Source organism: Rhipicephalus sanguineus, chromosome 1 (genome assembly GCF_013339695.2).
Source record: "Rhipicephalus sanguineus isolate Rsan-2018 chromosome 1, BIME_Rsan_1.4, whole genome shotgun sequence".
Classification (NCBI taxonomy): domain Eukaryota; kingdom Metazoa; phylum Arthropoda; class Arachnida; order Ixodida; family Ixodidae; genus Rhipicephalus; species Rhipicephalus sanguineus.
This window is the reverse complement of record NC_051176.1, coordinates 200,361,603-200,387,322: the sequence shown is the minus strand read 5'-3', so window position 1 is coordinate 200,387,322 and position 25,720 is coordinate 200,361,603. Positions and strand designations below refer to the sequence as shown.

General features: G+C 49.5%; 2 protein-coding genes across 2 annotated transcripts in view; one reads left to right on the top strand and one right to left on the bottom strand.

The window, feature by feature from the left end:
* Positions 1-14,181, top strand: part of LOC119405282 (uncharacterized) — a 37,793-nt gene extending 23,612 nt beyond the window's left edge. Inside the window, exons 5-10 of the mRNA XM_037672103.2 lie at positions 981-1,238; positions 2,342-2,512; positions 3,400-3,546; positions 5,928-6,052; positions 7,068-8,351; positions 13,841-14,181. Of these exons, the coding sequence (XP_037528031.1) occupies positions 981-1,238; positions 2,342-2,512; positions 3,400-3,546; positions 5,928-6,052; positions 7,068-8,351; positions 13,841-14,089 (2,234 nt within the window). The 3' untranslated portion in view covers positions 14,090-14,181. The remainder of the gene's footprint in view (positions 1-980; positions 1,239-2,341; positions 2,513-3,399; positions 3,547-5,927; positions 6,053-7,067; positions 8,352-13,840) is intronic.
* A 5,702-nt stretch (positions 14,182-19,883) lies between these two features.
* On the bottom strand, positions 19,884-23,364 carry LOC119381167 (uncharacterized). The gene is made up of 3 exons (XM_037649129.1): positions 23,074-23,364; positions 21,812-22,257; positions 19,884-19,950 (listed from the first exon to the last, which is right to left on the bottom strand). The coding sequence occupies exons 1-3, from the start codon at positions 23,362-23,364 to the stop codon at positions 19,884-19,886; spliced, it is 804 nt and encodes a 267-aa protein (XP_037505057.1).
* Positions 23,365-25,720: the final 2,356 nt, after the last annotated feature.

Here is a 25,720-nt window from a genome sequence, read left to right as displayed (position 1 = left end):
CAGGCCCTTAAAATAGTCCGCACTTATCAAGGCGCTCGAAGAACAAGAGGAAGAAGACTTCTCCTTAGCGGGAGCGCGCGCTGAATGTGCTACAGATGGCTATGCTATTCGCGGTTTTGCCTGCGTTACGTAAAGCTACGACAGCATACGACAGACCGGCCCGCTGAAGTGCTCCACACTTAAAAAAAAGACGTAGAACTCCTGCTAGAGCTACGAGGCCCCACGCTTATATAACAGCCAATGTATAACCCTTTATTGAATCAAGAACTTTGAACTATACACGCATGCAATTGTCGACATTAATGTCTGAAACGTTCTAACCAAATTGAATGGAGAACATATATGTGTAAGTTATTCATACAGTCGGTGTCGTAAAGCAACCAGAGAGCTTGTGCATGTGGGGTATAATACTGGGCTGCTGCGACACCTGCTTAAAGAGAGTTCTCTTATTGTTCGCGCTTCCATAGTTCGCGTGTTTTCGTAAGCGCAATATGTTTTCCTTGGGTTAGTACAACGGCGCTGTGAATATCCCGTTACAAGTAATAGACGTGCGACTTTATGTTCGCAACATGACGTCCCTCTAATAAATGCCTTGCAGCGCCATGACTTAACCCAGTAGAGAGTTCTTGCGATTTCTTGTACCCCAGCGTTAGTTTGAGGGGCCTTGTGTAGTTAGGATGGTTTCGCTCACCAAATGGTAGTCTCTATCGTAATTCTGGAAAAATCAAGGTCGACATGTGCGAAAGGGCGGAGTCGAATGCTAATGAATATACGTATTTTCGTGTCTCGGTTCTTATGGTTACATTACCGCAGCCCTCGTGCTCTCCCGCCGTCTGTTGTGGTTATTAACGGCTAGCATTTGCCAGTGCTTCTCTAGATGAGCGCGGCGGCTGTTATAACCTCGCAGTGTGGAGCAGTATTATTGTCACCATGCAGGTATTGCGTGTAATCGCTTGTTCAGCCGAGTCTATTCATCGCAGGTGTGGTATTTCTCAACCGGCAGCTCATCACGCTCCTCGAACAGCTCGGCGTCCCAAGCCGCATGTTCTTCTGCCTGCAGCAGCACATGGTTATGCTCCTTACGGAATCCCTCGTCTGCGACAAGAGTGCGCTCCAGGTCCTGGACACCTACGTGGGCTCTGCGCTCCCGTTTAATCAACTCGCACGATATGGCTTCTCGCTTACTCGAGACCCCTTCGTGCGCTCGATGCTCTTCGCGGTGTATAGGACATCCATGGGTGAGCGATACTAGTGGCCTGTCACTGTTCTGAAGCGACTTCCTTTCGTTCTCGCTTGGTTTCTAATTGCGTAGCAATTATTAGTGGTCTATACACTGCGTAACCGGAGCTGTAGCAGAACCGTAAACAATGAATCCTTGGAGTATGAAGTTTGTTAGATGTAGTTTGATTTCCAGTTTCTCAGATGAGCCACGTGTCAGTGCTGTTTCGTGCGTGTTGCCAGAAAACGTGCTAGCTAACAAGTGAAACCATAATTAAGTCTGCTCATTGCGATCACGTGCAGTTGCTCTTGAAAGCAGGTATGTTGCATTCTTTACAGCTGAGTTGTCGGCGATCTGCCTGAAGATACGTTTACACTACAAATAAGACTTTTGGTCTTATCCCTCCCGCCCCTCCAAATACTGTCTGGTCGGGTTAATACTTAATTCATTTTTTTTTGGTACTGCTTCAAGGCTGATACAGCGGCCGGTAATCGCTTAAATCGTCTGCTGCTATTTCCTGTGTACGACAACATTCATATTTAAAATCCTTCAGTTGCGTGGGGCTGCGTGTTTCACGTGGGCCCAATTTTCAGAAAAATAAAATCTCTCGAGCTGTTCACAATCTCTAACGAAGACATCGAACTTGTATTGACGTTCTTATTAGCAACGTTCGGCGCCCACAGACAGTTTTGGTCTTAATAGTACGAGGCAATCACGCCTTGTAACATCCTGAATTCATATCTTCTGCTTATGTGGACTCCATTAGCCAAACTTGGTTATCGTTCAAGTTCACGCAAAATTAAGTTGCCGTGTAATTTTACTTCTTTCTTCCGCTCCTATCACAAAAATTCGCCCCTAGTGCCTTTAGCTGAGCTAATAAGCCGCGACGTGCTATGACAGTTCACAGGGCGGTAAATATTGTAATATAACTTGTAAGATATTACTGCTCAGCGAAAGTGCGCTCCTTACGCTAGTTGCGTCTGCACTGGCATACTTGTCTGCAAACACTGCCCATGCAGGTGTCTTAATGTGACTACAAAAAAAGGCGGGGGGATGATACAAATATCTGTTTCGGCGTTTTCTAGGCATCTTTTCAGGAGCACACTATTTTGTTGGTTCCAGAGTCTCTTTTGTCAAAGTCCCGCATAGCTGTGCCGCACAATATGGGGAGGAACATGTTCGGCGTGCTGGACGAGACCCGGACGCTGCAGTATGGCGAAGTTTTTGTGCAGTACACTTCCCTGACTCCGAGAGGCCCCCATGATGACGGCCCCGAGACTACAGTGCTGACAGGTATCTTGAAGTACAACATATACTACTCGTACAGTTCCTAAGCTAAGAACGTCGCTAAGCATGAACGCTGTCCGTCGCTGCCTTCGTAAGACATTAGTTTTCCCAGAATCGCGGTACCGTCTGGCGAAGCTCTTGACAAAACAAGCCAAGGCTGTAAATGTTGTTTTGTAATCAAGGCTATGAACTGTCCCTTTGGAGCCGAAAGCGTTTATAAACGCACCCTATCTGACATCATCGCTCCTCCTAGTCATCCTACCTTCACTCTGTGCAGAGTAGCAGGGTATATGCGCACAGAACAAAAGCGGAGGAAGACGAAAGGAAGAGCAGAGTAGGCGCTTGTCTGTATTTGCTTTGTCATTTGTCTATAGTTACGCTATTACTCCATTACGTCTCCTCGATAATTTCTCCTCTTCTGTACATACTTGGCATCCCTATAGCAAGCATGTTTGACTTTTCCGAGGGGCTAGACGAAAGTGTAAATTCAGCGTTTAGATAAGCGTGGCACCATTGTTGATAAAGCTCGGGGTAGCAACAATGAACTCCTCTGCTCGTCCACGAGAACACTTACACGCTTCAGCCGTTTCGACGTTGCCTGAATCGCGAAAACTGTTTCCCTATTTGCGTACGTCCCAGAAAATGCACAGCAGCATTTCGATGGAGGCGAAATGCTGGAGGCCCGCACGTGTACTTGGATTTAGTTGAACGTTAAAGAACACGGGGTGGTCCATATTTCCGGAGCCCTCCACTACGGCGTCACTCGTAATCATGTCATGGTTTTGGGACGTAAAACCCCTACAATTATTGTACTGCATCAGAAGCCACTTCATTTTTTTAACATGAACAGACAAGTGAGTGTATAGTTATGAAGTAAAAGCTTACTTTCACAGGAACGGTGCTGGTGACGAAGTGTCCTTGTCTTCATCCCGGCGACGTGAGGAAGTTCACTGCAGTCAATGTAACTGCACTTCATCACATCAAAGACTGCATTGTTTTCCCAGCAAATGGGCACAGGCCACATCCTGACGAAATGGCAGGCAAGTTCAGAAATGCCACCTTTCATGTATACATGTGCTGATGTAGGATTTTTTAAATGTCGAGATGCCGTCTGTATATTATGCATGCTGTTCTATTACTAAAGTTGAGCACCCATAACTCTCGCTTCACCTCCACGGATTTCCCTTAGTGATCATGACTGCACTGTAAATTATATTACAGCGAAGCTGTAGACCTCTCGTTGGTCGGAAAATTTCATGGCGTAAACGTAAAACGCCAGGTGAAAGGTCCCCTAAACCACAAACATACGCTCGCGTGCTCCTCTGCTAGCAGATGCGAGCGCTCCTTGCGTTTTCACCTCGGACGCTGAGGAAGGGCATTCGGAGAGGTGGACGGACGAGCCGACGAAGGCGTTCGCTGTAGACTCGTGCACAACAGCAACGCCACAACTATATTTCGACCTCTAGGTGGTTTAGGGGCCCTTTAACAATTGAAGGCAAACGGCATATCCTTTATTGCAATCAGGCATCCAGCATAGAGCTCAGTATTTCACCTATTCGTTTCAATAAAGAAAACCACAAAACAAGCATCAAAGCGGCATGATAGATAAGGCGCCTGTGAACAATGAACCTCCCACGCGTTCCCGGCAAAGGATAGGTTGCAGCTGCTTTGCACTTCACACGAGGGCTTCGAATGGCGTCAAACGGCCCTTCCATTCTCCCCGCGTGTTTCCCGCTTCCATATATAAAAGGGAGGCCCGTCTGGCAGTTCATTCTAAGACAGCCATGGGTAGACCACGGAAATAGATACCAGAAAAAGTGTGAATACCATGCTCGACGAAAGGAACAAATTCTTCTTGCTGGAAATGGTCGCGGAACCAAGCGCGGTCTACCATAGCGACTACAAAGCGATTATCACTACCATTACTCTAAAGTAATAATAAAGCATACCCCCCTCCCCCCATCAGCATGTGTGGTGTTTGATACGGCTTCGCTGCACATTCACCTTCGCAGGGCGGTATGGCGGCCAAATTTTTTATTTCGTAAATTTGGCAGTCTGAAACATGCGGTCACTTTCAGCAATATACATCATCATGGCTTGATGGTTGGGACCATGGATCCAAGATTCGAGTCCGGTGGTCTCGAATGATGAAGGCTCTCTATTCGTAGGTAGTGCCTTCGGATCTGGCTTTGGCTGATCCAGCTAGGTCCACAAAATGTGCGCAATTGCAGCTGGTGTTTCTGAGGTTTCATGAGGGGCGGCACTTACCCCATCGGTTACATATACCCGCCCACAAAATCTACATAGACCAATCGGGTATATGTCCACACGTACCTTTGTTTGAAACATATGAATACAGCATGTTCCTTTCCTCAAACAAATCGCTATTATTTCAGCGGAGATAATTCACTCGCTCAGATCGTATCGCAGTCCGTAAGTCAGTATAAAGAACCAGTCTTCTAGAAGGCCCACACACGCTGGAGTTCCCTAGGGTGGTATCCTATGCCGATGTTCGTGGTATATTATTTACCGTGATGACGTCACCGTAATTTCTGCAGGTTCACTTGAATAATCAGAGAAGCCACTGTAACAGGCATTTATAACTGGTCTGTAAATAATAAATTGAGAATAAATGCAACAAAAACAAAGTTCGTTCTACTTCGACTACGAAGTTCTCATACAGGTCTGCCACGTATGAGATTTTTTGTACTTCTTTTATGCCATGACTCAAGTCCGTGGTATCCACTTCAATATCTGCGCAACTTGCGATCACATCGCTGCACTGGTAGGTATAAGCTGTCGCATATTACGATATTATAAACCATACCGACACTGTCGGAATATAGCGGCGGTTTTCAAAATGCACGCGCTATTGATAATTTAACACCACCTTATGCTTTGGCCTGCACATCACTGTCATATAGGCAGGGTTTTATTCCACAGATTTGTTGCAAATTAAAGTTCTAAAGCCAAATAAGTACTAGATTGCCTAAGGTGCGAGTCGGAAATTTCGTTTTATAGAAGAGACCATTCTATTCAACTGTTGAACGAAGCAGTTCGTTAAACAGCGCAGCCACCGCACTGTCGTAAAATTTCTCGCCATAAGCACCAGCCCCCCCCCCCCTCCTTGTATCGGAGAAGCTGTTATTTTCAATGTGCCCTGGTGCGCTAAGCATATATTGCTTGGGGTACGCGGGCCGGAGACAAAGCTGCAATTCGTAGCAGGACAACATGGCGAAAACAGCGGAGTTTACCGACAGCCGTACTGCCGGCCATAGCTACGTATAACGCAAGGTACTAAGTTCTTGCATACAAGGTCCCTGCTGTCAACAAACGTTGATGCATACGAATCTTTTATACCAGTTCTTCTCTCATCATCGGTCGCCTAACGCAGATCTTTTAACGATCCTTTTCCTCGCAGGTTCTGATTTGGATGGAGACGAGTATATTGTCATCTGGGACGAAAGTCTTTTCTTTCCGGGACCCAACAGAGAGCCCATGGTGTACGGGCAAAAGCTACCTCCACAACAGTCAGAGCCTAATCTGGTAATTACGGTCTTCATACAGACGCTACTGCCGAAACATGCTGCAATCTTCAGTGTGGCTTCAATTGTAATTGAAGTGACATCAGTCCGGCTAAAGAAGCGCTGATGTAGATTCACGAAATATTGTGCGGGAAAGTAGTCGTAACCACTAAGGTTACTGCCCGACGAAACGTAGATTTAAGACGGGTACGTGGCAGCCTTATGCGCTCGAACCCAGCAAAGCTCCTGCCTTCTCATAGTTTTAACGGCGCTCCGAACTGGAAAGAAAGGGGGGGGGGGTAGCTTGTGGCCGAACTAGCTTCTGTCGGCTTCTACAAGCTCGACTAAGTCGTTGCTAGGTTTGGTTAGGCATTGCAAGGCTTGGCTGTGTGGATCGTAGAACTTATTGCTTGAAGAAGTGTCGTCGTGGCGACGTGAAGTGATCATTTAGCATGGCCTTGGTTAGCATGACCTTAGTTAGCAAGGTCTTAAGATGAAGAGAGCGCGCGCCGGCCGAGCAACGCGCTAGAAGGTAGAGGCCGATCGTGATGATAGTTTTTCTTTCACTGTGCACGGCCCAACCTCGAGCTTAAAGAGCTCCGCTGTTAAAATTTCAGTTATCACGCCAGTTTGGTGCTTACATGAAGTGGCAGAACTTTCGCTAAAACAAATTTATTGTAACCACACGCATGCAATAGAGTACCCAGTTCTTAATTATTCGTCCCAGTGTCGGCGGGGCCGCTTCTAGGGCCGCGACGTCGCAGTGCTCCGGGCCGAACGAAGAGCGCGTGTGCGCACATGTCCGTGCCGCCGCTGCCAAATCGGCGACAAACCGCCTTCGCCGGCAGCGTATAGCTCGGGCGCTCGAGCATCATTGCGGTTCGGTCGCCGCGCACCCAAACTTGAGCTTGGTTTCCCTATACACCATATAACCAATTCTCAAGCCTGCCCATACGCCAGCACAGACGCGTTGCCATGAAATGATTTGAAAGCTGTCTACGAGGCATTTTTCTTTTTTCTTTTTGCACTCTTTCAAGGTCGACGGCATGGCGATGTTCGTCTCAGATTACATCCTGAACGACAATGTTGGTGTCATGTCCAACGCCCACCTAGCCCTGGCTGACAAGCTTGAAAGCGGAGTGTTCTCAAAGCCATGTCTCTCTGTAGCGAAGAAAATCTCGACATGTCTCGACTTTGCAAAGACTGGTGTTCCCGCTCTTTTGGAAAGGAACGAAAGACCCGAAGAGTACCCAGATTTTATGGATAAGGGTGGTCATAAAAACACGTACCGTTCTGCTAGAGTTCTCGGCCACCTGTACAGGTTTCAAAGATTTCTCGAGTCTGTCGTTAGCTCTAACTTCAACAGTCACCTCGTTGATAGCGGAAGCAATATCAAACTGCTTGAATTGTGCGGCTGGAAACGTTACAAGTTCATCGTGGAAGAGCTGTTGGCTATGCACGGGTCCGACATGGATCGCATACTCAAGCAGTATGGTATAAAAAGTGAAGCAGAGATTGTGTCCGGGTACATCAACGACGTCTCTGCCTCCAACAAGGGCCACTACGAGAAGAGCAACGTCGAAGTTCTTGTCGCGAAGCAGTACCGAGCGATAGTCGAGTCGACACGGCAGCGATTCTTCGAAGAAGTTGATTATGCGTGTCGCATGGAAAATGCGCTGTCAGAAGCGGATAAAAAGCAGATTCTTTTGAGGATGGCGTCGGCGTGCTTTATGGTGACCTACTGCAATGCACAGAAGCCGTATTCCAGCTTCCCTTGGTCTTTTGCGGACGTTATCCTTCTCGTCATGGAGGAGAGTTCATCTCGCCTTGAGCGCACGAGCAAGAATCTGCTCGTATCCCGCCTGGATGATCAGCTGGCGGATGCTGCATCTCAACACTCGGCCAAGAAAGTGGCTCTAGAAGTGGTGTTGAAGTGGGCCGAGAAAGAAGACTTGATACTGAAAGCAGCAGCCGTTAATTGTGCTCAAATTTGCAAAGATTGTCTAGAAAAGCTCTTCGCCAAAAGTGCGCTTGCAGTGGAATCCGCGCATGCTGAAAAGGACTCTGAGAATGGGCAGCCACCTTCCACTGGTCGTTACGTCACTTCATTTCTGCGTTACGTGAGCAGCTCCTCAGTCGTCTTCCCTGAATGTGATGCCTGCAGCAGGTCATCCCAGACCCACACCCTGACAATGGCTGCACTCCGGACTTACAGCATGTTGTCGATCTTGTGCGATCTCTGCCATCTAGGCCTGCCCTGCGACGCAAGCCTCCACGAACCCATCCAGGAGATAAAGGAAGGAAACTCTGTTCGCATCAAGGTAAGCCGCCTTGATATTAGATGCGAAGTATCTTATGGCGGAGTTCAATCCGGTGGTCATAGCGTTAATATACTGACTCTAGAGGAAAAGCTCCCCATAGAGGCCCATGCATTGAAACCTATAACCGCATGGGTTCCGCCATGATGGAACAAAACGAGCGTTGCCAGCGTTGCCAGACCTTGAGACGCTCGCTATATTTGACGGTAGTAATCAGTTTTAATCTACCAACCTAAGCCAGCTATACGCGCTGTTCAGAGAACATCAGCTGTGTTTTGATGCGTGAAGCCGTGTGTTGGTGTACGGTTGTCTGTGCAGCTGGTCCGGTTGATAAGTTAAAATTTCCACCTGTTTGTGCATGGTTTTTACTAGGCACTCCCTACCAAAGTTTCTCCGTTCGCTGGCACAAAGGTCACTCGATAGATTCGCAGCTCGAAGCAAAGTCCGTAGGCCGTGGTCGCGCGCTGATTCGACTTGCAATGGCGAGATACCTGTATCCGCGTTCTTTTTCAGCTCATTGCTGCCGTACTTCAGCGCAGAGAGCCGTAAAGCAGAAAAATGTCGATTGCAGCATGCAGCGGCGAATGTGAGTGAGACATCTCCCGAAAGCTTCAATCGAAGCTAAAGTTACACAACCCACGAAGTTTTATCGCCGTTAAAAAGTACAAAAAAAATCGGTTGCGACTAGTTCGTACATAACTTTCAGGGCTTGTCTCATCTCTTCTTTGCCGTCCGTCCTGGTTTGCACTGATGCACTGAAGTTTCCAGCTCGAAAGAAAAAAGGGCTGTCACATGAAGTCGAGTGGTATGCGGCGACAGAAAACGCACACAACGGGACACTATGACAACTACGAGATACACGTCGCGAACAAAGTTTCAGGGGCTTCAACACGACGCGCAAACCGGCGCAATCGGGCGCAAGCAAGCACTCGCGTACTCGCGAGTGTTGATATGGTGGTGCCATCTAGTTAACCAGCCTGCAAAAGCTCCTTTCCGCGCGCAGTAAATTGCATAAATAGCCATCGTATTCTTTCGTAGAAGTATTCAAAATAAACACAAAACACTGTCCCAAAGTTTTTAATTGTGCAGGTGCTTCTTTAGGATTGATATGTGATGGCAAGAATGACAACGTTCCAAGATGTCAGCGTTCTTGTGGTTATAGGTCTCGCGGCCCAGCTTTTCCTCTAGAGTCAGTATATTAACTCTATGGGTGGTGGTGGTGGTCTGCGGCGTGACCACCCTTATGCGCATACCCTCTCCCCTTTCCTCTTCTCCCCTTTCCCTCACCACTTCCCCTCTCCCCTCCCCTTTTCCAGTCTTCCTCTGAAACGCGGGCTAGACATGCCGAAATTCTCTCCTGCGCAACGCCGCGATGAGCACGAGCGCATGCGCGTCCCCTCCCCCTCTCATCTCCTACGCTGCCCCCCTCTCGCACGCCTGTCGACTGCGATCCCCGCTCGCCCTGTGAGAATTAACGGCCAGGCTAGAGGGAAGACAAGACGCGCGTAGCGTTCCTCTTCGTGTTGCACGACGCGAGGTCGGTATAGCATGCCCAAAGAACGCCAACGGAACGCGATCGTGCAAGTGCTCCGCTTCGCATCGCCTCATGGTCCCCTTTAGCGGGAAATGGTGTAATATGTTTTCTAGGGGTTTGAGATTAATCTATAGAATGTAAATATCCTAAAAAGTCCAGTCAGTAGTTTCTGTGTAGTTCGCTGAGGGAAATAAAGGGCTAGTTTACATCGCTTGACAATACTTTTATAACCAGTCGCAGTTTTCATGGGTGCTCAGCTGTTCCGGCCTCAATACAATTTGCCCAGGAATTGGAGGCAATATCATGCAGTGTCCACAATCTTGCGTTACCGGCTCTATTGTCTAAGCGCTTTTTTTTTTGCAGGTTCAAGCATATTTCATGCTTCTCATTTAACTTAAGTGAAAGTTGGTGGGTTGTAGCAAAAGCGCTTTATCGAAATTATCCCCTCTGTAATCTACAGCTCCATTAAAGTGAATTTCCTTCGCTAATACGTTCTAGTCCTTGATTACATCCCTATCGAAAATTCTCATCACACATATGCCTCGTATCCAATAATCTCGTATGAACACATATTCATCATGTGTTCTCGTACGATAATACGAGATTATTGGATATGTGTAATATGCGATTTTTTTGATAGGGACACCACATATTTCAAGCTTCTTTGGGAATAGGAGCGTGCTAGTTTCGAAAAGCCTCTTAAACAAGCGGACTAAATGATTGCCGGCCTACATGCAGCAGAAAGCCAGCATTTCCGTCTAAACGTGGGCCATGCTTTTCTTGGAATAATTTTTCCATGGTATTTCTTTAGCTCTCGCAAACACGAGCCCCACGAAAAAGAAATTTACAAGTCCATCTTCAGTATTTCACACCACGCAAGTTATGGTATAGCGGGGTCGAGGATCTCTTTTAAGTGCTGGTCAGCGTTCCCATACCAGCTGAGCACCGAAGTGCACTGAATATGTTAAAAGGTGCTGCTGACACAGTCGGTGCTCTTGGACGATGCTAAATATTGTATATTTAATAACACGCTGCTGTGCACTGATACAAACTGCGTGGCAAGACTACACTCGTGACAAGCCGAACTGTGTTGGTATGCTCCCTTTGTAACTGTGTGCCAAACTCGCCCAGCTGTATACCCTGCTGCGCTGACTCATTCTTTTCCTTCGGGCTTCCTATGCCACTGACGCATACGACCATGATCAAAGAATCTTTGCTTCCGAATATGGTCTTGTTGCGATTGTGGACGTGCGTCTGGTTGCCTTCCACGCCTTTCCTTGCATCTCTCTCCCTTCGCGTTGGCCACGCGTGAAAATTTTCTGAAACTGAAGGGGCCCCCGACCCAAAATTTTCAAATCTTCTCGTTCTTTCCGAAGTGTGCAATTAACACGTGGTGAAAACAAATTTGTCCGTCAGCGAATCGAAAGGGAGACAGCTTGAAACGTGTTTATCGTAGATCTGATGTCATAATCAGTGGTTGAAAAGAGCTTTTGTAGCACCTAGGCAAACTAGCAACCGGGCAAACTCGGCATTAGTCGAAGGTAATTGACGCTCATAATTTCTGAAGCGTAATTCAGCCTTATGCTGCTGCCAGAGTTGGGGAACCTCTCGTCATTTCGCCTATTGTGGTGGCCACAGCAATCGCACATAATTCATTCTTGAAAGTACTCGAGCACGTACAGTCTTCACGCGTGCGTGTAGGATAGCCTCGTACTGCCCATGTGGTGCGGCACAGTGGCGACATGTGAAAATAAGTGGTGCCGTTCCTTACACTGCCTACACTCCACCGTGTTCGCGACTGCAAGGAGTGCAGAAAATAGCTTGGCACCGCGCTCTCCTTTTCCGTTTCACATCTCGCTGCCGCACCGTGCAGCATGTGGGCGTAGATGCCATTTACCACAAACTCGCGTGTTCCCTTTTAGGAAGCTGACGGTTGTACACACCAGGATGGTAAATGGTCGGGCGAAGATGCCAATATAACCGCGAAAGTAGCACCAATATTGCCGTTTATTGTGGCGAGAACATGCGCAGACGTCTGGAATTGCGGTGTTTCCATAAAATTTCCAATTGCTAGTACAGCATTGTTCACTGCGCTAAAGGCTACAAGAAAAGCAACACTCTTACGTGTATGATAGGTGTCATTCGTAACCGTTTACTAAAAAAAAAAAATCTCTCAGGGTTTCTTATGCATTCGCCTAAGACAACTCGAAGGCGAAAGCCATGTTCTTCTTCTTTTCAGTCGATGTATTGATCCTGCCCTTCTCAAAGCTTTGTGCGCCTAACGTGGTTTTGCACTGCCTCCAGGATCGGAGGCATTGCAAGCTTTCTGCACCTCAGCTGGTTTTGCCCTGCCTCCACGATCGGCCCACCTTTGACCAAGCAACGATGTCATGTGATGAATTCATCATGTTACGTCACAGAATTTCACGATTTGTGACGTCATGATTCCGTATTATGTGACGTCATCACCTGATTTTTATCGCTCGTGTTCACGCCGCCTTCGGGGACGCCGACGGTGAATTTTCGCGTTTGATGAGGCATCTAAGGCTTTCACTTTAATCGGCGTCGGAAATGCGAATTAACGGAAACGACAGCCAGCCCCTTGTTGTAGTGACAGTGAGCGCTGTTCAGGTCAGCGTGCACATGTGTGTGCCACCTGCCGTCGTGTAAGTTGACAGGTAAGGTCTGACAGGCATATATTTCTATGTCTCACACATATATAGAGATAATAAAAAATTCTGGTTGACCTCCCTGAGGAGAGGGGGCAAGGGAAAGAAAGATGGAAAGGAAAGCGGGGAGAAATGAAGACGCGCGATAAAAAAAAGGAAAAGGAAGGTGTAGAGCGGGAGTACTATGGCCTAATCAATAGGCCACTGGCACGAAAAAAGGTTCAGTAAGGCCTTAGTTGATTTCGGGTGTGAGGACAGTTCGGGTCGGCATTCTAGCACTGACTGTTCCAACAGGGGTCTGTCGTCAAGGCAGGCCAACACAGCAGCTAGCGGCAGTCTGTTGGTGCCCTCGCTACAGCGCGCACAAAGAACGTGGCCTATCGTTTAACCGCTCTCGCAGTGGCTGCAAGCAGCACTGGCTTCCATGCCGATTCGGAAGGCAAAAGATTTGGTGAAATACACCAAGGCACAGTCGGCAAAGCACCGTTGTCACGAGTCCAGATAGAGGCCGAAGTCGACGAGACTGGTCCAGTCTATACAGTCGTGTGTGCTGTAGACTTGGTGTGTTCCACAAGGATTTTGTCTTCATTGGCACTCTCTCGAATTTTTATTGCAGCATCCGTTCTTGATAACGGGATGGATTCTTGTACGCCGTCTTCGTGTGCAGATCGAGCAGCTGCGTCGGCATATTCGTTGCCCAATATGCCGCAACGCCTTGGAAGCCACTGAAATGTGTTGTCATTTCCTTCTACGAAAAGGTGATGGAGCAGCTCTCTAATTTCCAACACTAGTTGCCTTATTACTATGCCCATAGGCAACATCGCTACCCCTCCTGCGCTTGTAATATGAACTTGCCGTAACAGCCTTTCTCTATGACCATAGTAAATTGAAAGCCGCGGTGAAAAGCAGCTTTGGTTGGCGTTGTGCTGCTGTGGTAACCTTCGGGGTAGTAGGTAACCTCTACCACGAGGGGTCTGGTGCCGGAGGATAGTGCCTACGTCTGCGCTATCAGGCAGCTTAAAGGTACACCTCTACGTCATCGCCGCTGCTTATTGCGCTTATGCAGCGCTGAACGACGGTAGCAGAGTTGCTCCGTTCTGGAATCTGCATGCTACGAGAGTTCGCCATACACATAACGTTAATACAATGTGAAAATTTTTTTGTGCAATGCCAACACGTATTTACTCGGTGCGCTCGCTGTGGATGACGGTGGTGCAACACAGTGAGCAGCATACCTCAGTAGCGGATTGTGAGCCTTAATATATGTACGGGGCTATTTCTTTGCGCAGGTGTCCTGCCCCGCGTTATGGGACATGCTGGTCCACAGCCAAGACGAAGTGGCCGGCCTGCTCTGCGCTTGGTCCGGCGTGCAAGAGGTTCGCATCCGGCGCGGCGCTGACCGCTGTAGCGGCCATTACATTGTCGTATCGTCGATCGGCCGTGACTGGCAGCGCTGGTTTCTGGAAGAGCTGCTTCTCCAGCCTTGGTTTGCTCGCGCCATCTTGACGCGCAGCCTCACCGAATTCATTCGTGCATGATTTGTTTTGACGCAGGTGCAAGGCAGCACTAGCACCTAACGCATAAATTTTAACTACTTCTACTTTTAATCTTTTAACAAGCTGACTTTTAAGCGCGAAGTATTTAATATAAGCGAGGACGTCGCGCCAACATGCAGCCTGGGCCATGGTCCCGCAAAAAACTTTTCTCGGCTGGGGCGTGTAGTAAGGCACAACTTTGACTCGCATACAATTGTTGTTAAAGAGAAACTTTTTTGTTTGTTTCGCGCTAGGGAAACTACATTGCACCCGTTACTCAAACTAACCAGCGCGCATCTCTAACAACGGTTTTATTTGTACTTGTTTTGTGAACATGTTATACGCTTTAAATAAAGAGACAAAGAAATGGCTTTCCTCATCGAGTGGCGTTTGTACTACACAAATCAAAAGGTCTGTTTCAGTTGCAGTCACCGTTCAAGGTACCCGCGAAGCTTCGGGACTGCTGGATTCTGAAGAGTAATCACTCACATCTTCCCACTCACGACAATGAGGTGGAATTGAACTCTTCAACACATGCTCGACATAGACCGTGTGTAAGGCTCCAGTATTTCGAGCAGTGCGCACCGGAACTTTCAGTGGCTCTTTTGGTATATGGGCCTCAATGTCAGAGCGACACGTGTTTTCAAAGGCTGCAAGTAACAATTCGTTAATGACTGTGTTGCACAGTCACTTTTAATAGCGATCGGGCCTGATCCGAATCGAATTTCTCGGTCGCGATTGGTTCCGTTACGCAAGCTGCAGTGACGAGCCAATCACTTTTGAGAAAGTTGATCCTGATGGGGGGGGGGGGGGGGGGCTTAATCGCGATCAGCATTGCACAGTGACACCGGTATAAGTGTAAGGGATTAGCATGTTCAAAGTGTGTGTGTGTGTGTGTGTGTGTGTGTGTAGGGGGGGATATCTTTTGACAACACGATTGGTCTACAGACACTTGGTCCCCGTCTTGTTTGCACTACGTCGTGACCGCCACCATTGAGCAGGTGGTCTTGTTGGGCTAGTTGGTGTTTGCTGATCGTCATAATGTAGCGCGAAGAAGCAGAAACGTAAAGCGCGGGTGCTACTGGCAATTTTAATGTAAGTCAACGAGATAGACTATTTATTGCTCCCGACGCTGTTCAAGCACTGTTGTCTGCCTTTTCAGTGAACCAGTTGGGCGAGATTGCCCACGCTTGTGTGGCTTGTCATACTTCAATTTAACTCTCTTGATGTACCTTTCCAATGAGAGCTCTCAGCCGGCATATTCCGCACTGGATGCTGCCACGAACACAGTACCCATTTCCTGCGCCATCTTGCAACAATACAGCATGCTCTCTTGTAACTTATGGTTGTGGAAACTTGCACATATATTCCTCCCGATGCTTCTCTTCATCTGCTTCTTCAACGAGTTCGCTGTTTTTTCCCTTATTAGCAGACTGGCAACAAATTGTATTCGGCACTTGGTTCTCGTAGTTATACACCCAAACACGTAGCGGTTCGCCCAGGAATCGGTTGTAATGCGGTTTGTATTTTCTGCGTACTTCTAGCACGCTCCCGGCTGGCGGTGCCTCTCTAACAATGTAGACCGATCCCGAAGGCGACGTATTAAACAAATCTTTGAGGCGACCTTATAGTTCCACATAAGAGGCTTTAGTGGCGCTAGTCCCTAGCGGTTGGTGAAGTTTTGGTTCACTTGGGCAGACTTTAGGTTAAAGGACCCCTGACAGCAAAATTTTTGTTGGTGACTTTTTTACTGTAATTTGTAGCTTTGGGTCTGGTAATCCCTAAGTTAAATCGTAAATGCTCTAGCGTATCGTATAACTAATTCTAACGTAGTTAATTGTGACCATTTTAGCGTCACTTCAAAACGCCCGCCTGAAAACCACAAGAAACTAGCGACCCATGCGGGGAGCGTCAAAGACCAGGTGCACTCAAGCTGTGGTGACGTAGAAAGCGCGGTTTTCAAATCGGGGCCCCACGCGCGGTAGAGATTGAAAGTATGTGGGTGCCTCGGTATGGGTTAAACCTGTTAAGCGCGTGACCCCTCACGAAAACTACCTCGAGAGCAGCCCGACAACAAAGCGAGAGGGGTGCGGAACAATAGGCCTCGCCGGGTGCCAGTCGTCGTATTGTGCATGTGCGCCCCGCAAACGCACGCCGCACGCTTCGACACAGCAAAGAGAGTGAAAGCATGGCTGGCAGTCGGCTCCAAACACACTCAGAGATCGTCGACGTCATTGTTACTAGTGTATCGTCACTAAGGGTGATTTTTGTGCAATGTATCACACCGAACACGTAGCACTAGTGTCGATGTTGCAGGGCAGCCGATTTTTTGTTTTTTCTCCTACGCTGTTTGACATCGAATTAAAATAACTTCCACGCGACGGATGCTGTTCAAATTTGGCCAAGAAGACCTATGCATACCAAGCGATCGAATGATGGGCACATCTCGATCTTGAAATTTGATGTCAGTGCTCCTTTAACGTTTGGTCGTCGACTTCCATAGCTGCAATGTACACACACAATCCACTAGGGCCAGCTTGTCCGCCGTCGTACACTTCACTGTGTGAAAGAAGACTGTTCTGTAGTGATATTTGCCATCTTGTTGGCCCCCTACCACAAGAAAACTGTCTGCTCTTTCAGTGAACTCATTCGATTAATTTTCATTAATTATACTTGTCTTTAGCAAACTTATGCACCGACGTCGTATTTATTCTCTACAACTCAACGTGAACCGCTACCCCGTTTTTAGTTTCTTTTTTTTTTGCGGGGGGGGGGGGGGGAAGGGGTGTCGATGACATTCCAAGCCAATGCTCAACTTCCGGTTGTCTAGTGTTCAATTCCGGTGTGCTCCTTGCGAAAGATAATGTCGCCAGGAGTTAGCACCATTAAAAAAAAAAAGAAAAAGAAACGCGAAGAGATCGCCGCCAATTTATAAGTAGTGCATCCAAAAACCTGATCTTGGAGGTTTCGCGATAGCGGCGAGATTCTCTTAAAGGGCCCCTTGCCAGGCTATGAAAAAAAAAAGAGCGCAATATTCTCTCGGGGCGTTTCTCGTATTTCTGGCGCACTTCGTGACGCAGAACAGTGATTCCCGTGACGTCTATGTAGTACATACTGTCACGTGGTCGTGACGTCGACGAAGACAGCAGTCGGCGTTTGCAGAATGAAACTGTTTATTTGGGCCGAACTTGTGGCCGGGAAAATGAGAACTAGAACTACAGCAATACACGCTGTACAATGATAGCGGCGAACAGGGCGTCGTCCGTCGATCAACTGACAAGCGGTCACGCGCGTCGGCTTTTATACAGGCGCTATCGAACTTTCCAGCAATATCGCTGGTGGCGGCGTTATCTCTAAACAAAGCTGGAACATTCGCGTGCGGGGCGCGATCTTAACAGACCGATCTACTACAATCGCGACGCTTCTAGAACACTACTTCGCGGACAGCGTCGAGCGTTGATAACCGTCCCTGCCGGTCAAACCCGAATACATCAAAACAAGACAAGAAGTGGGCGTGGCAATACTTTCGATTTGTCCATATACGCGAAATATCAGATGTGAATTGTCTCCTGCAATGCTTTGCCATGCAGCCGCCCATCCGTTCTTCCTTGCCTCACATGACTATCGTGCGCGATCAACTGATTTCACTCATTTTCTGTGTTTCCGACTGCGCGTTAACGGAGATAACAGCGTGTAGCCGACAAGTGCGAAATCTTGACAGGCGGTGCTCACGGTGATGATCGAAGCCGCAACGCTGCGCGCCAGGCGTCTTGCTCGTAGTGACGATCTTGGCGGATACTACCTTGCCGCGCTCGCCGAACAGTGCCTTGAGATTGGCCGCACGAGTGGTGACGGCCATACCGCTCGCCCACAGCTTGTAGACTGGCTAGTTGTCCGCGGCTGCCTTTGCTGTCGTCTTCGTGGCCGTGCCGGCTTTGGCGTAGCGGCCTTCTTGGGCTCGGCTTTGCCGACCTCCGTGGGCTCCGCCACCGTTGCTGTTTCAGGCCTTCTCTCGGGCGGTGTCTGGGCGTCGGCACCCGCGGCAGATTTCGGCGGTTCCGTACTCTCACTCACTTTCGCTGCAACGACTAGGTCATTTTCCGCTACGCACATGTCCATGTTGTGGTTGTCGTCGGTATGCACGACCAGGGCCTCCTCAACCTCGTCGCTGGCGTTTTCGTCATGTCATGCCACGCTCTTGTCATACCATGCCAATCTTGGAGTACACGAAATTTATGGAACGGCCTAAAGAGCTCGAAGACGTAGGCGGCCAATACAGATAGATAAGCACAAAATGACTTTGGTTCGCCATAAAATGTTTCGCATTTAATAATAAAAGCCTTATCTATTGGTTACTAATGATATCCGCGCAAGCCCTATCGCCAGAAGGGATTCATTGCTGCACGCTCCATTGCTGCATGCCGGGCAGTGCCAGCGAACAGGAACTTTCGAACCAAGATGGCGCCCATAAAGAGCTGTGTCCCCATCCTGTAGCGGATCAAGCGGACACATCGAATCGCCCTAATGTCCCTAATTCCTAATCATGAGAAGTAGGTGTAGGCATTAAATACTTTAACTTCTGAATGACGGCATGAGGTCTGTAAGAAAGAATGAGACGCGATTAGGAGGGAATGGGTTAAGCGTTAGGCGGACCCCAACTGCAAGTACTAGAAGGCTCCACCTGGTTTGCTCACAAGCAGAAATGGGCTGGCGGCGTTAAACGGAGGAAAGTGTTTTAAGGGTGCGCTGATAAAAATCGCCACAAGCGTAGAACAATGCAGGAAATATGCGTGGTATGGTAGATCGAGAGAGCGGTGGTTCTAGAAGCGTGGACAAAAAAAAAAGAACCCCGATAGGCGAGCCAATAAGGGCTGTATGTTTTAAGTGGTACGAGAATCAAATTTTATTTGATAATTGAATTTGTGGTCAGTTTCTGTATGATTTCGGAATAATGCCGCACCTTTTAGCGATTCCAAATTTCCACGTTGTTAGGAATGGGCTTTGCGTGTCGATGAAAAGCCGGGAGGCTTGCGAGTCGATGTAGCCGAAGATCGGACTTATCGCTGAGGAGCAGAGCAAGGAGGCAAAACGCTTACAAACCAGTAACAACGTTTATAGCAGGTATAGCAGGTAATAGTAGGTTATAGCAGGTTATAGCAGGACAGAGCCTGCCAGCACGACCAAGTCGGCTGGGGCGTCTCCTCTAATAACGGACCAGGCCGGTCTTAAATAAGGTCCCACTCCATTGTGATGTGACCCTCCTTTTGGCCGCAGGTGTTGACACTCCTTTTAGGATGTTGACGTCCCTTTAGGTAGCAGGTGTTGACGCTCTTTAGGATGTTGACGCTCCTTTTAGGATGTTGACGTCCCTTTAGGTAGCAGGTGTTGACGCTCTTTAGGATGTTGACGCTCCTTTTAGGATGTTGACGTCCCTTTAGGTAGCAGGTGTTGACGCTCCTTTTAGGATGTTGAGCAGCCTTTCCATAGCTGGGTAGCTTGGAAGAACGACTGGCGTCAGTTGACGGGGCCGGCTGGGCGAAGACGCCATTTTCCCGGATTGCAGACAAAGCATGCAGGGGTTAATCCCTGCTTCCAGGTAGCAGGTGCTGGCTTTTTTTCTTGGACGCAGGGAAGACGCTGACCGCGATGCCGTGAACTTCCAACGAAGTGCAGGTGTTTGTTCGCTTCCCCGTTCGGTCAGATGCTCTGGCACAACAGCACCCCCGCCACAAGACAATGCATCCAGAGTGCGAGCTGTCAAACGCAGCTCGGATGATGCGATGCTGGTTGACCGTTGTCAACTGTGGTTGTACCACTCTTTCCTCGAGGAGTGACCTCCACGGCTCAGCAGCGTTTTACTGGAACTGCCAAGAAGCAACACAAAGCCAAACCACTCTGGCCAAAGCAAGTGCCCTCCAAATGCTGATCAAATCGCCAGACCAGCATAAAAGAACAAAACATTTCCTCGAGATTACGCTAAGCTAAAAGAATGACATCACGAGCAACGTATCTCGGGAAGAATACCAAAGTGGGGACGTGCCTCTAGCTAAGTATCACTACGTGACACCGCTAAAACCAATCAGAATTTCTTCGCGAGCGATTCTCAATGGTGACATCGGCAGATTGGGAACGATCGAAGCAGCTGAGGAAGACTCAATTTTGCCCCAAAACTACAAACACTTCACTAAGTGCTCCCCAAATCGTGCGCCTTGGCACCACTCGCAAGTGTTCTGAATGCTTATCAACAAACCTCAAGATAAAGAACATTAGCCTTTCGCTAAAACGCTCTCGCTCATTGCACTTGGCAAATGAGTATTATACTAAGAAAACAAAGCGCTTCAAACTAAATACGAAATAAACTGAAAATCAAACTCACGCGTTTAACACAAAACAAGGAGAAACTAAAATTACACTGACGCGCATTCTAACACGTATTGCAAAACAGATCAGTAGTACGTTAAACAGAGGCTTTTAACATTCAGCCTTCATCTCTGTAAACCACTACGAACAGCTCTTCTCTACTCGAGCGCTAAGTTATATGTCTAGCTGTCGAAACAAAGGTATCTAAAACGGAGGCTTTTAACTTAGCCTACATCTCCTTTAAAACCATTCACAGCTCTCTACACTAGCGTTAACGGTCATGTACAAAAACATTAACAAAACAAACAAATAACCAAACAACGTGTCAATGTCTGCTTCTACGATGAGGAGGAAATTAAAATTTACAAAAACATTGACGCATTCCTTACTCATCAGCAGACGGCCAAATGTAAGCACACAAATTAGTTACCACAATTGGATACAAGAGAAAGTCTTGGTATCCGTCATTGTACTGTGCTTATCTCCAAACGGCACCCTTTCAGACGAGCGCTGGGGAGACGCGCATTCCACCCTTTTCGAGGGGTTCGATCTCGACAAAGGGACAGGGAACAAACCTGTCCGATACTCTTAGTAGCGGCTACCTTTGTACCGTGGTCGCCGAACTCAGACAAACCGGCATACCAGCGGTTTTGTCTGCCTATTGTACCCCTCCGAGCTAAGCCGGTACCCTTTCGCCACTGTGGGGAACAGCCTTTGTCGCTCTTTCGGTGTACGCGACACCTCGCTGCGCTCCTGCCCCGACTAGGCCGTGAAAAGGATGAGACCAGGTGAAGACTCCGACGTCTGAATTTCACTGAAATTCTTTTATTCGCGACGCGCTTCACGCCTAATCTCGGTTTCCGCAGGAGTCTCAACTTGAGACTTTTTCTAGCAGGCATTTTCGGAATCCCCTGCGTGACCTTTCTCTTGGTGGGCCTCTTCGTGATCTGAGGCATTGCCTTTAGCTTGGCGTCTCGAGAGATGATGTCATCGCGCTTGGCCCCTTTAGTGTGCCTGACGCCAAATCTCCGCAGCTGTCTCAACTTACATCTTTTCTTAGCGGGCCTTCTCGATTTCTTAGGCCCAACCTGGAGCTTGGCGTCTGGAGAGATGACGTCATCGCACCTAGCCACCTTAGTGCGCTTAACGCCACTCGTCGCTCTCGCGTTCGCCTTCACGCGTTTTCGCCGACGCCTTTTCTTTTCGGTACTGCTCAGAATGCTCGCAGCATCGGCACTCGTACTCGCAAGTACGCTGCATTCGATCTGCTTTGCCAAAGCGTGAGACTGCTCAACCAGCTGATCCTCGGGATCGTTTATCGGTGTCTGCCCTTCTGGCAGAACGATAGTTCCGACGGTTTCTAACCTAGCCGGCTCGCCTTGCGATGTCTCAATTAGTGGCGGTGTACCAATGTCGCGAGTACAACCTTTTCTTTGGCCTTCGAAGTCGGCCTTCTCATCACCATGACGCACTTCGGCGTCCTGCGCCTCGCGACGAGCTTCAGCCTCCAGCACGTCGCGACGTTTCTCGACCTCTTGGTCTTCGCGGCGCGCCTCGGCCTGTAGCGCCGTGCGATGGGCCTCAATCTCTAGTGCCTTGCGGCTCGCGTCATCCTCAAACGCTTTAAGAACCGCCTCTTCCTCCTTCGCCTTGCGAGTCGCCTTGTCCTCGAGTGCTTTACGACGGGCCTCAATTCCTAGCGCTTTGCTACGCGCTTCGTCCTCACGCCCATTGCTTAGCACCTCAGACTCTCGCGCCACGCGAAGTGCTTCTTGTTCTCGCGCTCTCTGACGCACTTCCTCCTCTAGCGCCTTGCGACACGCCTCGGCGTCCTCAAGCGCCTCACGACGGGCTTCGGCCTCTAGCGCCTCGCGACGGGTTTCAGCTTCTAGCGCCATGCGACGCGCGTCATCCTCACGCTCTCTGCGGAGCGCCTCAGCCTCTCGCGCCACGCGAAGCGCATCTCGTTGTCGCGCCTCTTTCGCCTTTCTAAGCGCCTCGTCCGCTTTCGCCCTTCGAAGTGCCTCAGCCTCTCGCTCTTGGCGACGCTTCTCGACCTCTTGGTCTCTGCGGCGCGCCTCATCCTGTTGCGCTTTTCGACGCGCTTCGTCCTCACGCGCCTCGCGACGGGCCTCGGCCTCTAGCGCTTCGCGGCTGGTCTCGGCTTCTAGTGCCTCGCGACGCGCGTCATCCTCGAGCGCATCACGAAATGCTTCCTCTTGTATCGCCTTGCGGCGCGCCTCAGCCTGCAGAGCTTCGCGAGGAGCCTCAGCCTCTAGCGCCCCACGACGCGCTTCAGCGCTGTCTTTAACGTCTCGACTTTCGCAGTCAGCAGGACCAGGAGCAGCGAAGTGGCGCAACAAGGCATCTTTGCCCTTATCAAAGTCTTGCGCCTCCTCAGCGGATAAGCGCTCCAAAACACATACAGTTTGGCGCGGCAGCAACGTGACAAGCCTCACCAACCAAAGGTCTCGGCTAACGCCAACCTCCTCGCAGACAGTCTCAAAGCCAACGAGAAAAGTCTCAATGTTCAGGCCTGACCTGAAGACGGGGAGACAGTATCGTGCTTGCTACCACTTAATCGCCTCAATTTCATCATGAAGCTCCTTCATCCTAAGAGCATGTACTCGCTCTTCGCAACGCCTCTGAGCCTGCCTCTCTTCGCGCCTTTCGCGTTCCTCTGCCTCCCGCTTTTTGCGCCTATCGCGTTCCTCCGCTTCCTGCCTTTCGCGCATTTCGCGTTCCTCCGCCTTCCGCTTTTTCTCGCAAATCTCCTCCCAAGTCTCGTCAGCTTCCTCGATCGTCACGTTCTCCGCCCGCATCACCTCGAGAATCGCTTCCTTGGTTTTTGCGGACCCGGCGGAAATGCCCAAGTCCTCACAAATTTCAAGGAGGTCCTGCACCAGGTACTTCTCCATCGCGATTTCGTCCCTCGTGATGCTTTCCTACAAAATTTACTCTTACTTTAAAACTAATATCGTGGTTTAAAGTGAGTAAACTGAATCAAACAAAACACAAAACTCTCTCCTAGCATCTGCCTGTGCTAGAGAGGTCTGGCGAAATGACCAGTAAACGTTGGGCACTCACCCAACCAAAGTAGCTGACTCCGGTCGAACTCGTGGCTGCCGTCGAGCGGTGTCATGAGCGTCCTCGCTCCTCGGGCCAGCAGGGATCCGATCCGGCTCTCCAAACGTAGGGATCAGGATATCCCCGTGCAGCCAAACGTTGAGGTAGCGTACCCCAGCTTGTCCAACGATGAGATGAGGGTAGCGTATCCCAGCGAAGCCAAACGTTGAGATGAGGGTAGCGTATCCCAGCGCTGCCGACCACTGTTAGGAATGGGGTTTGCGTGTCGATGAAAAGCCGGGAGGCTGGCGAGTCGATGTAGCCGAAGATCGGACTTATCGCTGAGGAGCAGAGCAAGGAGGCAAAACGCTTACAAAAATGTAACAACGTTTATAGCAGGTATAGCAGGTAATAGCAGGTTATAGCAGGTTATAGCAGGACAGAGCCTGCCAGCACGACCAAGTCGGCTGGGGCGTCTCCTCTAATAACGGACCAGGCCGGTCTTAAATAAGGTCCCAGTCCATTGTGATGTGACCCTCCTTTTGGCCGCAGGTGTTGACACTCCTTTTAGGATGTTGACGTCCCTTTAGGTAGCAGGTGTTGACGCTCTTTAGGATGTTGACGCTCCTTTTAGGATGTTGACGTCCCTTTAGGTAGCAGGTGTTGACGCTCTTTAGGATGTTGACGCTCCTTTTAGGATGTTGACGTCCCTTTAGGTAGCAGGTGTTGACGCTCTTTAGGATGTTGGCGCTCCTTTTAGGATGTTGAGCAGCCTTTCCATAGCTGGGTAGCTTGGAAGAACGACTGGCGTCAGTTGACGGGGCCGGCTGGGCGAAGACGCCGTTTTCCCGGATTGCAGACAAAGCATGCAGGGGTTAATCCCTGCTTCCAGGTAGCAGGTGCTGGCTTTTTTTTCTTGGACGCAGGGCAGACGCTGACCGCGATGCCGTGAACTTCCAACGAAGTGCAGGTGTTTGTTCGCTTCCCCGTTCGTTCAGGTGCTCTGGCACAACAACGTGTCGGATTTGTTCCTGAGGGGTGTGACCCTTATTCCTGTTACAGAGATTCAAATAGCTAGAGAAATAATAAAAAAACGAGATGTGAACAGCATAAGCGGCTCTTTTCTGCTACCTCACCTCGGTGAGAAAGGTGAGGGTAAAGAGAGATCGGCAGAATAGTGGTGAGACAGCTCTTGTGGAGAGGAAGAGGCGCATAGCTACTACTATTTCCTGCATCTCTTAGCTGAGAGGTGACGCACGCACGCGCGCACGCACGCACACACGCGCACACACGCACACACACACACACACACGCGCGCGCGCGCATGTATTTGTGTATTTTCTGTGCACGTGTAAGTGGCTGTGGCCCTCGCGCTCGTACAACCGAGCGTGGACTCCGTGGTCACAGATTCGAAGTCAGCATACGCAAGCTTCCGCAGGGGGTTGATCTCTCCCGCTGCCCAGGCCATTCTTTCCAAGCACAAGCCTCCGGGACGAGCCATCGAGCTCGTGTGGATCCCGGCTCACTCGAAGGTGGAAGGCAATGCCCTCGCCGACCACCACGCCCGAGAACTGTCCATCCGGGCCGAGGACGAGCCGGCTGAGCTACCCCATCCCGTGACGAGCTTTAAGGACATCACTAAAATGTACAGAAACGCGAGGTGCAAACTTCCTGTACCACACCCGCAACTAACCAGGCAGCAGCAAACGATCCTGCGACGCACGCAGGCGGGATCGCTAGCGCATCCCGTTCTGTTACACCGAATGTACCCGGCGGAGCACGACACACTCTGCCCTTTCTGCAAAACGGAAAGAGGCACTCTGGCACATATCATAGCTGAATGTAAAGAGCTCAAGAACCCGCCACCTCCCCTTCCCCCCAACACCCCCAATTCTCAACCCCCAGAGCGATGGGAGACCTTGTTGTCCAGCCCCGCCCTGCCGACTCAGCTCGCACTGACGGCCAGGGGCCAGGAGTTGCTGGAGACATATGGGTCCCGCGAATAGGGAACCACCCCGTCTGGTACCTGCGCGTACCATCGAATATTCGGGCTCAATAAAGTTGATTCTCTCTCTCTGTATTTTTCTGGAGGGGAGATCATCGTAGAAAACAAGCGTATACAATAACCATATTAGCGCATAATCGCTTTTATTTTGCGAGAGTATGTGCTTGTTTTCTACGATATGATGATGAGGCGCGCCATAGTGA